The 13,731-nt window shown below is 45.2% G+C and overlaps 1 protein-coding gene across 1 annotated transcript in view; it reads left to right on the plus strand.

The window, feature by feature from the left end:
* The window catches only part of MPHOSPH8 (M-phase phosphoprotein 8), a 68,273-nt gene that overhangs the window by 15,954 nt on the left and 38,588 nt on the right, over nt 1–13,731 (plus strand). The window contains exon 2 of the mRNA XM_034936381.3: nt 12,453–12,794. Within this exon, the coding sequence (XP_034792272.1) occupies nt 12,582–12,794 (213 nt within the window). The 5' untranslated portion in view covers nt 12,453–12,581. The remainder of the gene's footprint in view (nt 1–12,452; nt 12,795–13,731) is intronic.

Genomic DNA, 13,731 nt, shown 5'->3' on the forward strand with positions numbered 1-13,731 from the left:
AGCTCTGATTTTTAGATTTTTCAGTTTTTCTGCTCTGTTTTTTCCCCATCTTTGTGGTTTTATCTACTTTTGGTCTTTGATGATGGTGACATACAGATGGGGTTTTGGTGTGGATGTCCTTTCTGTTTGTTAGTTTTCCTTCTAACAGTCAGGACCCTCAGCTGCAGGTCTGTTGGAGTTTGCCAGAGGTCCACTCCAGACCCTGTTTGCCTGGGTATCAGCAGCGGAGGCTGCAGAACAGTGGATATTGGTGAACAGCAAATGTTGCTGCCTGATCGTTCCTCTGAAAGTTTTGTCTCAGAGGAGTACCCGGCTGTGTGAGGTGTCAGTCTGCCCCTACTGGGGGGTGCCTCCCAGTTAGGCTACTCGGGGGTCAGGGACCCACTTGAGGAGGCAGTCTCTCCGTTCTCAGATCTCCAGCTGCGTGTGGGGAGAACCACTACTCTCTTCAAAGCTGTCAGACAGGGACATTTAAGTCTGCAGAGGTTTCTGCTGCCTTTTGTTTGGCTATGCCCTGCCTCCAGAGGTGGAGTCTACAGATGCAGGCAGGTCTCCTTGAGCTGCAGTGGGCTCCACCCAGTTTGAGCTTCCCGGCTGCTTTGTTTACCTCCTCAAGCCTCAGCAATGGCGGGCGCCTCTCCCCCAGCCTCGATGCCACCTTGCAGTTCAATCTCAGATTGCTGTGCTAGCAATGAGTGAGGTTCCGTTGGCGTAGGACCCTCCAAGCCATGCGCAGGATATAATCTCCTGGTGTGCCGTTTGCTAAGACTGTCGGAAAAGCGCAGTATTAGGGTGGGAGTGACCCGATTTTCCAGGTGCCGTCCGTCACCCCTAGGAAAGGGAATTCCCCTACCCCTTGCACTTCCTGGGTGAGGCAATGCCTCGCCCTGCTTCGGCTCAGGCTCGGTGCACTGCACCCAGTGTCCCGCACCCACTGTCCTGCACCCACTGTCCGACAGTCCCCAGTGAGATGCACCCAGTACGTCAGTTGGAAATGCAGAAGTCATTCATCTTCTGCATTGCTCATGTTGGGAGCTGCAGACTGGAGCTGTTCGTATTCGGCCATCTTGGCTCCACCTCAGTCACTTTTCTTTTGTTGCTTTCAAAATTCTCTTTGCAATTTTGACAATATGTGATTATAGTATGACTCTATATAGGTTTTGCTGAGATTATTTTTATTGGAGTTTGTTGAGCTTTTTGAATTTGTATGGCAATTTCTTTCCTCAAATTTGGGAAATTTGGGGTCTGATATGGGTTGGCTGTGTCTCACCCAAATCTCATCTTGAATTGTAACTCTCACAATTCCCATGTGTTGTGGGAGGAACCTGGTGGAGGTGATTGAATTATAAGGGTGGGTCTTTCCTGTGCTGTTCTCATGATAGTGAGTGAGTCTCATGAGATCTGATGGTTTTTAAAAAAACAGGAGTTTTCCTGCACAAGCTCTCTTCTCTTGTCTGCTACAATGTGAGATGTGCCTTTCACCTTTCGCCATGATTGTGAGGTCTCCCCAGCCACATGGAACTGTAAGTCCAATATATCTCTTTCTTTTTTAAACTGCCCAGCCTCAGGTATGTCTTTATCAGCAGCATGAAAACAGACTAATACAGGGTCATTATTTCTTCAAGTAGGATCTCAACGCTGTCTCTCTTCTATGTTTGGGATATCCGTAGTCCATATGTTGTTTCATTTGATGGTGTCCCATAAGCTCCTTAAGTTCCCTTCATTTTTCTTCATTTTTTTCCCTCTGACTCAATAATTTCAAATGAACTGTTTTCAAAGTTACTGACTCTTTCTTCTCTTTGATCAAGTATGAACCCTCCAGTCAATTTTTCCATTCAGTTATTATATTCTTCAGCTCCAGAATTTTCATTTGGTTCTTTTCTATAGTTTCTGTCTCTTTGTTGATACCCTCATTTTGTACATGCATTGTTTTCCTGATTTTGTTTTGTGGTGTATGTTCTCTTTTAGCTCATTAAGCATCTTTAGGATGATTATTTTGGATTATTTGTCAGGTAATTAAGAGATCTCCATATCTTTAGGGTCAGTTTCTAGAGATTTATTGTATTTATTTGGGCCATGTTTCTCTGCTTCTTTGTATGCTTGCAATCTTTTTTTAAGCGTTGGGCATTTCAGGCTGGCTTTATACAGGGTAAGACCTTCACCAGTCAACCCGCTAGAGATTCTAGGGCTTTTTCTAACTTCTTTTTGGCAATAAGTCTTTTCTGGGCTGTGGATATAATTCCTCAAAGGTTTGCTTGCCTCTTTTCTGCAGCCCATAATCTCTTGCTCCCCTTGGTGTCTGTCTGTGGTACTACAGTCTTATTGTTGCCATAACAAGCTGTGGCACTCACCTTTGATCTCAGTGACCCCAGCCTGGCATTTAAACCGCTGTTTCCATCAGCACTCCAAGTCAGGAGAGATAGAAATCTGCTCCTTGGGCGAACTGTCAAAAGGCCTGCGCATTGGACTCATGGTTGGTTCCCTTCTCTTTTTCTCTCTTGAGGGAGAAGAGGATTGGAAATTTTCTTCCAATTATACCACAATGTGCTAGGGATAATAGGTAGGGTGACAAATAATCTCTCCTTGGCCACACTTTAGTCAGATTCCTCTGAACCCTCTACTTAACCAGGACTTGACCTTTGAGCTCCTGTATTCATCTTTGCATCACAAAACTGTTTCTTGCAGTTTTAGCAAGAATCCTCCACTCTTGACATCTAATCAAATTCATCATCCTCCACCATCCTCCAGATGACATTCGATCATCCTGGTCTGCCTTCAGCAAGAATCCTGTCAAATCAGTTTTACCAGAATGTCACCCTTCCCTTGACGTTGCCTCTTAGTAATTTTCCATCCAATGCCCACCTCTACCCCCACCCCACCACCACCCTGCACTCTACTCTTTGACTGTAAATCCCCACTTGTCTTGCTGTAACTATGACAATTGTCCTTGCTGTTCTCTACCAGTGGCAAGTAAAATGCCACACCGTTTCCTACCTGTTTCATTGCATCTCTTGGCTTTGTGCACCTTTGGGTACTGCAAACTCTCAACTGGTTTTTGGAGTTCTCAGAAAGGCAGTTTTGTCCATATGATGTTGTTAAGTTGATGTCTCTATGGGAGAATGAGGGTCTGGGGTTTCCTATTCTCCATCTTGCTTATATCACTCAGCACACTGTTACTTCATAAGTACATCAAAACTGGACTTTTTTGTTTTGTTTTTTTGGAGATGGAGTCTCACTCTGTTGCCCAGGCTGGAGTGGAGTGATGCGATCTCGGCTCACGGCAACCTCCACCTCTTGGGTTCAAGCAATTCTCCTGCCTCAGCCTCCCAAGTAGCTGGTATTACAGGCGCACGCCATCATGCCTGGGTAATTTTTGTATTTTTAGTAGAAACGGGGTTTCACCATGTTAGCCAGGCCGATCTCAAACTCCTGACCTCAGGTGATCCACCTACCTGGGGCCTTCCAAAGTGCTGGGATTACAGGCGTGAGCCACCACGCCCGGCCCAAAACTGGACTTTTTTGATCTTCCTCTCCAAAACCTGCTTTACCACGGTGTTCCTTAAACAACAGAAAGACAACACCTGCTGCCATACAGTACTTAAACTAGAAACTTAGGAATCATCCTTACCTCTGCCCTCTCCTGCCATGTCAAATTATTAACCAAGTATTCTTGATTTTGCTTCATAAATAGTTATCAAATCTGCCCCCATCTCTTTACTGCCACACAAAGCCATCCCTTTTCATTTGGATGATTATTAACAGTCTCTTTAGGCCGGGCGCGGTGGCTCACAACTGTAATCCCAGCACTTTGGGAAGCTGAGGCGGGCGGATTACAAGGTCAGGAGATCGAGACCATCCTGGCTAACACAGTAAAACCCCGTCTCTACTAAAAATACAAAAAATTAGCTGGGCATGGTGGCGGGCGCCTGTAGTCCCAGCTACTTGGGAGGCTGAGGCAGGAGAATGGCATGAACCCGGGAGGCGGAGCTTGCAGTGAGCTGAGATCGTGCCACTGCACTGCAGCCTGGGCGACAGAGTGAGACTCCGTCTCAAAAAAAACAAAAACAAAAAAGCAGTCTTTTTTTTTTTTTTTTTTTAAACAGGGTCTTACTCTGTCTCCCAGCCTGGAGTGCAGTGGTGTGTGATCACAGTTCACTGCAACCATGACCTCCTGGGCTCTAACAATCCTCCCACCTCAGCCTACCTAGTAGCTGGGACTATAGGCATGCAGCATGGTGCCTGGTTAATTTTTTTAACTTTTGCTGACATGAGGTCTCACTATGTTATGTTGCCTAGGCTGGTCTCAAACTCCTGAGCTCAAGCAATCTTCCCACTTCGGCCTTTAAAATCACGCTGGGATTACAGGCGTGAGCCACCATGCCTGGTTTATAACAATCTCTTAATTGGCTTTCCTGACTTTAACTCCTTCAATTTAATCTCCATAGTGTAGGTAGAGCAATTCTAAAATGCATATGTGGCCCTGTCATTCTGCCACTTAAAACCTTTCAGTGTCTCTCTACTGTCTTAGAAATAAATTCTAGCCTCTTTTACAAAGGTTACACAGCTTTTTATTGTTTACAATGCCCTGCTCACCCCTCCAGACTCACAAAACAAATAGTTATTTGGTCCAAAATGTCAATAATGTGTGTCAGGGTTGAGAAATCTAGTCCTAGAGGATGGGCTCCAGAAAATGAAGGAGTCAGCCATGAAAGAGGAAGAAACGGAACCCCCACAATAAGAGATCCAACAGGAGAAAGAAGCAAAAGAAATCGCCAGGATTTATACATTATAAATTAAGAGCAGTGACCAACACCAAGTTATTCCTGCTGCTGTTGGACATCTCCAACTTTGAAGGCTTCCACATTAGCCTGGTGCTTATCTTTCCTTCTTTCATTTTCCTAATGGTTAGGCTATTCCTGTGCCCACTGTCAGTGGTGACGGGGCAGCCTGAGAATCATATTCTGGGATTTCTGTCAGCTTTAGCCTTGGAGCTGGTCCAGAGAGGAACAAACTTCAGATGCTCTGAAAGTCTTAATATGGGCCAGGCCTGGTGGCTCACACCTGTAATCTCAGCACTTTGGGAGTCCAAGGCAGGCACACTGCTTGAGCCCAGGCGTTTGAGACCAGCCTGGGCAAGATGGTGAGACCCCATCCCTACAGAAAAATACAAAAAATCAGCTGGGATAGTGGCACATGCCGGTAGTCCCAGCTACTCAGGAGGGTGAGGTGGGAGGATCACCTGAGCTTGGGAGGTTGAGGCTTTAGTGAGCAATGATAATGCTATTGCACTCCAGCCTGGGTGACAGATTGAGACTCAGTCTCAAAAAAAAAAAAAAAAAGAAAAAGGAATAGAAAGTCACAATTTGAAATAGATGGGACTGAGAGCCTCTCACATAGAAAAGTTGATCCTGCTGAAAAAGTGGATTAAAAAGGAATTTAGGGTCTTGCTTGTTGGTTGCTTCTGTCCCTGGAGTCTTGCATTTCAGTTTCCCTATTAGGAGGCTGGATTGGTAAAAGCCTACCCTGAGTGCCAGACTAGTCTGGGAGGAGTCTTACTACCGGGTTGTTGAGGCTCTTGTTTACACCTTGGGGAAACAGGCTTCCTGTAACTCTACCTGACTATTCTAGCAGACCTAGAATAGATGACGGGGGAGTGGACAGCTGGCAGCCAATAGCACCACTCTGTCTCTGCAACTGTAAAACTAAATTAACCAGGAATTTATCTGAGAGGTGTTGGGGTCTAGAAAAAGAACATCAGAACAAACCTAAAGAAATTGACAAAAAGGAATAATGAAGATAAAACAAAATAAGGAATTAAAGGAAAAAGTCAAATAGCAATAGATTGCTAGGTAAAACCAAGGGCTTATTCCAAAAAATAAACAAACCCTTGGTAAACCTGAGCAAGGAACAATTAAGAGAACCCAGGCTGGGCACGGTGGCTCACACCTGTAATCCTAGCACTTTGGGAGGCTGAGGCGGGTAGATTGCCTGAGCTCAGGAGTTCGAGGCCAGCCTAGGCAACACGGTGAAACCCCGTCTATACTAAAATACAAAACATTAGCCGGGCGTGGCAGCATACACGTGAAGTCTCAGCGACTCAGGAGGCTGAGGCAGGAGAATTGCTTGAATCCAGGAGGCGGAGGTTGCAGTGAGCCGAGATTGTGCCACTGCACTCCAGCCTGGGACAGAGCAAGACTCCGTCTCAAAAAAAAAAAAAAAAAAAAAGAGAGAAAACCCAAATACAGAACACCAGATATGAAGAAGGGGGAAAATACATATATGAATGAAATTAAAGAATTATAAGAGGCCAGACATGGTGGCTCATGTCTGTAATCTCAATACTTTGGGAGGCTGAGGCAGAAGCATCACTTGAGGCCAGGAGTTAGAGACCAGCCTGGGCAACATAGCGTGATCCTGCCTCTTCAAATAAAATAAATTAGCCAGGCATGGTGGTGCATGCCTGTAGTCCCAGCTACTCGGGAGGCTGAAGCAGGAGGATCACTTGAGCCCAGGAGTTTGATGCTACAGTAAGCCGTGATCGTGGCACGCAATCAGCAAGACCCTGTCTCAAAACAAACAAACAAAAAAACCCAAGCCGATTTATAAGATAATTCCATATACAACTTTATGCCCATACATTTCAAAATCTCAGTGAAATGAACAGATTTCTGGGAAAATAAATAAATTATCAAAATTAGAACAAGATGTAAAAAGCCTGAATAACCTCATAATCTGTAGGGGAACTGCTCCATGATGGCCCTGGTCACCTTGCACTGTCATCATAGGACATACAGGCAAAAGCTTAAACCACAGCTATCCTGAGTCCTGTGAAGTATCACAGGAACACAAAAGGATGGGGCTTGAGAGGAGCTGCCATGGGGCTTCTCCCACCTGCCTCCTTTTCCCCACCAAGGATGCTGCCAGAGAGTTTCTTGTGGCCATCCAGTTCTGATGAGGTCTAAGGCTCAGGCTAAAAATCTCTGCAGCTGCAGTCTAACATCAGCTCCTCAGCAACGCGGTTATCTCACAACTCATTTCACAGTGATCTAGCTCCTTTTGCTTCCATGTTCATTTTGGGGTGTGGGACAAGGACCATGGGGAACTGACATCTTTGACTACCCTTCCTTTTGCTGTTTATGTAAGTAATAAACCATCTAAATCTAAAGAGGGGCCGGGTGTGCTGTCTCACACCTGTAATCCCAGCACTTTGGAGGCTGAGGTAGGCGGATCATTTGAGGTCAGGAGTTGGAGACCAGCCTGGCCAACATGGTGAAACCCCATCTCTACTAAAAATACAAAAATTCGCTGGTCCTAGTGGCAGGCACCTGTAATCCCAGCTACTTGGGAGGCTTGAGCTCTGGAGGCGGAGGTTGCAGTGAACCAAGATCGCACCTCTCTACTCTAACATGGGCGACAGAGCAAGACTGTTTCAAAAAAGTTAAAGAAATTAAAGAAAAATAAATCTAAAGAAGGCTTGTTACATCTTTACTGGCTGGATCTGTTAGGTGATTTGGTCTTGCCTGCCCTGTGCTTGACATATTCACAGCAGATCAACTGTCTTTTCTTGGTTGGCCAGATTAAGTTATTTAAAAGATTGCAAGTGCCCAGTAGCACAGAGAGCATGGGTAAACACATACTTCCTTACATATTACTGGAAACAAATACAGTTGGTCCTCCAACTGCAGATCATTATGCGTATGATGGTTGCATCTGTACTGACCCATGTACACACTTTTTTTCTTGTCATTATTCTGTAAACAATACAGTATAACAAGTATTTACATAGCATTTACATTGGATTAGCTATTATAAGTAATCTAGAGATGATTAAAATATATGGGAGGATGTTCATAGGTTATATGCAAATAGTACACCCTTTTGTATCAGGGACTTGAGCATCTTTGAAGTTTGGTGTCTGCAGGACATTCTGAAACTAATTGCCCGTGGACATCAAGGGAGATTATACAAGTGAAACAAAATTTGGCAATAGCTATTGTCTTTGTCTGTTTTCTGTTGCTTATAACAGAATACCTGAAAATGGGTAATATATAAACAAATAAAATTTATTTCTTACAGTTCTAGAGGCTGGATCCAAGGTTAAGGGAGGGGCATCTAGTGAGGGCCTTCTTGCTGGTGGGGACTCTCTCCAGAGTCTCAAGGCAGTGCAAGGCATCACCTGGCAGGAGGCAACACGTGCCAGCTGAGGTTTCTCTTCCCCCCTTACAAAGCCACTAGTCCCACTCCCATGGTAAGCCATTAACTCATTAATCCATTAATCCAGAATGGATTAATCCATTTATGAGGGAAATGCCCTCATAATTCAATCACCTCTTAAAGGCCCTGCTTCATGTGAAATGAGTTTGGGAAAGAAAAAACATTCAAACCGTAACATCTATCGAAATTTAAATCACTACTTTCTTTCACTCATAAATTCTACTAATAAGAATTTCACTTCTAGAAATTTATCTTACAGAAATATAGACACACACACATGCACTATATATATCACAGTTTATACGTAGCACCATATATTATATATGTAGCAGTTGTAAAACAATATGCAATAGAGCTCATTTTAAAGATTATGTTCACATGGGGTCAGGCACAGTGGCTCACGCCTGTAATCTCAGCACTTTGAGAGGCCGAGACAGGTGGATCACTTGAGGTCAGGAGTTTCAGACCAGCCTGGGCAACATGGCAAAACCTCATCTCTACAAAAATACAAAAATTAGCCAGGCGTAGTGGCCTGTGCCTGTAGTCCCAGCTACCCAGGAGACTGAGGTGGGAGGATCACTTGAGCCCAGGAGTTCAAGGTTGTACTGAGCTATGACCATACCACTGCACTCCAGCCCGAATGACCAAAAAAAAAAAAAAAAAGATTATGTGTGTGTTGGTGCTTATATGTGTATAGGCTAAAAATGTGTGATGTCATATTACAAATCGGTTATCTTTGATGAATGGGAACTTTATTTCTAAAATATATATGGTGTATATATGTATATAGTATTTTAGTGTGTGTATATATATATATATACACACTAAAATAGTATATACTGAAATGGCATATATATATATTAGAGACAGGGTCTTGCTCTGTTGCCTAGGCTGGAGTGTAGCAGCAGGATCATAGCTCATTGCACCATGAAACTCCTGGCTTTAAACATTCCTCCCACCCTGGCCTCTCGAAGTGTTGGAATTGATGTGAGCCATGGTGCCCAACACTTTTTTTTTTTAGAGACAGGATCTGATATGGTTAGGCTTTGCGTCCTCACCGAAAATCTCATCTTGAATTGTATTCCTCATAATCCCCACATGTCAAGGGAAGAGTCAGGTGGAGGTAATTGAATCCTGGGGGCAGTTTCCCCCATGCTGTTCTCATGATAGTGAGTGAATTCTCACGAGATCTGATGGTTTTATAAGGGGCTCTCCCCTGCTTCGCTCGTCTCTTCTTCCTGCTGCCTTGAGAAGGTGCCTGACTTCCTCTTTGCCTTCCACCATGATTGTAAGTTTCCTGTTGGGAACAGGCCCCCCGACATCTGGCCATAAACTGGCCCCAAAACTGGCCATAAACAAAATCTCTGCAGCATTGTGACATGTTCATGATGGCCATGACACCCACGCTGGAAGGTTGTGGGTTTACTGGAATGAGGGCAAGGAACACCTGGCCCACCCAGGGCGGAAAACCGCTTAAAGGCATTCTTAAACCACAAACAATAGCATGAGCGATCTGTGCCTTAAGGACATGCTCCTGCTGCAGATAACTAGCCAAACCCATCCCTTTATTTCGGCCCATCCCTTCATTTCCCATAAGGGATACTTTTAGTTAATCTAATATCTATAGAAACAATGCTAATGTCTGGCTTGCTGTTAATAAATACGTGGGTAAATCTCTGTTCGGGGCTCTCAGCTCTGAAGGCTGTGAGACCCCTGATTTCCCACTTCACACCTCTATATTTCTGTGTGTGTGTCTTTAATTCCTCTAGCGCCACTGGGTTAGGGTTTCGCCAACCAAGCTGGTCTTGCCATTTCCTGAGGCCTCCCCAGCCAAGCTGAACTGTGAGTCAGTTAAACCTCTTTCTTTTATAAATTACCCAGTCTCTGGCAGTTCTTCATAGCAGTATGAAAAAGGACTAATACAGGATCTCACTCTGTGTCATCCAGGCTGGAGTGCAGTGGTGCTCCAGTGGTGCTCAGGCAAGCCACAATCCTTCTGCCTCAGCCTCCCAAATAGCTGGGACTACAGGTGCGTGCCACCATGCCCAGCTAGTTTTTTTTTTTTTTTTAATCTTTGTAGAGATGGGTTCTCACTATATTGCCCAGGCTGGTCTTGAACCCTTGGCCTCAACATCTCAGGTGATCCTCCACCTCAGCCTCCCAAAGCACTCACTGGAATTACAGGTATGAGTCACCATGCCTAACAGATAGACAGACAGACAGATAGATATATATATATATGTGTGTGTGTGTGTGTGTGTGTGTGTGTGTGTGTTTTGAGACGAGGTCACACTCTGTCACCCAGGTTGGAGTGCAGTGGCGCAATCTCAGGTCACTGCAACCTTTGCCTCCCAGGCTCAAGGGATCCTCCCACCTCAGCCTCCCTAGTAGCTGGGGCCACTGGCATGAGCCACCACGCCCAGCCAATTTTTTGTATTTTTGGAAGAGAGAGAGTTTTGCCATGTTGCCCAGCCTGGTCACGTACTCCTGAGCGCAGATGATCCTCCCACCTCAGCCTCCCAAAGTTCTGGGATTACTGGTGTGAGCCACCGTGCCCGGCCTTATGTATTTTTTAATTGAAAACTTTCATCATGAATATATGTCCTTAAATTTTATTTAAAAACACATAAAAGCAGAGAATAGTATAATAAACCTGTTAAGATTTAAAATATTTTAAATGTTGCCATGTTTTTCATCTCAAATCGTTACAAATCTAGAACAATCTTCTCCTCTCTCTTTTTCCTTTAACTGGAAGAAACAGTCAGTTGTCCAATAGGATATCCCACATTGTGGATTTGTCTGATAGTTTCCTTTTCCTCTTTCCCCTTTATTCTTTCCTGTAACTGGAAATTCCACTTAAAGGCCTGAGTATATTAAGGATCAACATTTTTGTTAACAGAAAGCATACAGTCTGGTTGTTCCACTTTTAGTAATGCTAACATTGATCAGTGGGCTTTCAAATGTGAAGCCAGATTTCCCCTACAACCAACAAATGATCTGTGGATCTATAGTGCCTTGTGAATATCCAGTTCCTCATCACCGTTTCATATAATGCTTTGTTCCTTAGATCTTTTGCACACATTATTGTGATTTTTCTAACTTTTCTTCTATATTTATCATCTGGAATTCTGTAAAAATGAGCTTTCTCCCATCAACTAATTATATGGGTAATATTTTTACAGTTTTAAAAATACATAATTGTTAGTATTGGTGTGTGTCTTCCTGGGACTCCTTCCTGTGAGTCCTAGGAAGGCATACTACACTCTACTGATCTTTGTATTCCTGTTACTAATGCCTACTATAGTGATGGTACATAGGATGTATTTAATAAGCTCAACGGTATATCATTTACTATCTGATTACAGTTGAGTGAAAAAAAAAAATCATTGAGCCAACTCAAAGATCTGGTGATCCTTTCCAAAAGGATTTGCCGAACCATAGATTATTCTTCAGTTAAAGCTCAGAGATTTGACGATGAGGCTCATCTTACAAATTAAGTCCACTGTTCAAAGAAACAAAAATAGAAAGCTTGATGCCATAAAGACTTCAGTTGCACATCCGAAATTCAAAGTGAGAAAAATATATTATCCTTAAATGTATTTTCCTAGCAGTATTTCGCTAACTTTGGGTGGTGTAATTTTTGTCAACTCTTCACAACCTGAACAAATACTTTTAATCACGTCCTTCTCCGATATTTTCAATGAAAAGGCAAAGGGCGCTAGAACTTGGAAAACGGATGCTTTTTAGGCCGCTAAATTTCCTTGTCTTTAAACAACACTCATTAAAATATAAGAGCGCTGTGAGTTATGTTTGATTGGATCATCCACACGTGCTAAACCTATCAAAATCATATATGACTTCTGGGAAGCCGTTCTGCTTGGCTGGGGTTTCGGCAGCAGCAGGGTTCCCTTTCCTAGAAAGTCCCCAGCTCTGGCCCTACCGACGTCCGCACCTGAGGCTTCCCTGCTGGGGGATCAGGCACTGTCAGCTCCTCGGGGCAGCCCTCAGCCCTGGGACGCCCTCCGCCCCAACAACCCTCCTCCTCCCCAGCGTCGCGCCACTCGGCGGCCTCGCCGGTTCCCCTCCCACCCTTGACCTTTTCCGCCACAGCTACAGAACGCCCAAGCGCTCTTCCGCCTAGGGTGCCCTCCCTGCCCCGCCCACCGGCGTCCCGCGGGCTCAGCGGTGCTACGCCGCGCCCGCCTTAATATGATTGGTTTTTGTTCCTGTCACTCTAGGATCCAAGCCCGCCATTGGTCGGCTTCCGTTACGCCGCTGATGTGGAGTAGGGCCGAGCGCGGAACGCGAGGGGCTGCTGGGGTGTTTGTCGCAACGGGTTTTCCTCGGCGGTTTGCGGAGCTGCTAGGATGGAGCAGGTTGCGGAGGGAGCAAGGGTAACCGCAGTCCCTGTGTCAGCTGCCGACAGCACTGAGGAGTTGGCCGAAGTCGAAGAAGGAGTTGGAGTAGTGGGCGAAGATAATGACGCAGCCGCGAGAGGAGCGGAGGCCTTTGGCGACAGTGAGGAGGACGGAGAGGATGTGTTCGAGGTGGAGAAGATCCTGGACATGAAGACCGAGGGGGTACGTGGAGGGGCCCCGGCGCGGGGCTGGGCGGGGAGCTCCGGGCCTGGCGGGGAGGACGCGAGCTGGAAACAGCACGGGCAGACCCAAAACAGGAGCGGGGGAGGAATGTGAGAGTTCAATGCAAGCACGCGAAATCGTGGGAAAAGCGAAGTGACATTTCCAACTGCACTCTTAGAGCTGAGTGTGTGAGGGAAGCTTCAGCAAATTTTGGAGGATTGTTTTGGCCAAAGAGACGAAGCAGTTTGGGATGTGGTGTGTGGTGATCACAAGGCTGCAGGCAGCTGGTGAAGGGAGCTGCTGCGCTTTGGAGTGATATGATAGTGAAGTAATGCTTCTCGTCGTAGTCCACTGTCCACGCCATCGTTACAGTGTTTTCCAAAACCGTAACCAACTCCCTGGTTTAAAATCTTCCGGAATGTTCATTTGCCCTTGGAGTAAAATCTCAATCTTACCCAGAGGGTGGCATTTAAAGGCCTTCATAACCTGATCAGCATCATCCCTCTCTCCCCTATGCGTTGTATAGCTCGCAGCCACACAGAAATACTTGGAATTCATCACACCATGCCTTGGTGTTTCCTGTTCTCCTGGCCTGGACAGTTCTCTGCCCTCTTCTTCTGGTGAAATCTTACTCAAATGCTTCCAAGGCCTCGGGGTGTAGCTCTCTGGGAAAGCTTTTTTTTGACCTTAACCTCTGCAGAGTGAGGAGCTTTTCATCTCTGCTCTTTTTACTTTTTGTATTGACCTCTATGAAGGCATTTAAGCCATTATCGTTCTTTGTTTGTCTCTCCTGCTATATGTGGTCTCCTTTAATCCAAGGGGAAGCATGGACAATAAGACAACAATCTGTTTCAGTAGATGGATGTGAGGTAACCAAAGGGCCCACAGTGGTCATTCTCTATGTTGTGTTTTCATTGTCTGTTATTTCCCATTGGTC

Source organism: Pan paniscus, chromosome 14, assembly GCF_029289425.2.
Source record: "Pan paniscus chromosome 14, NHGRI_mPanPan1-v2.0_pri, whole genome shotgun sequence".
Lineage (NCBI taxonomy): Eukaryota > Metazoa > Chordata > Mammalia > Primates > Hominidae > Pan > Pan paniscus.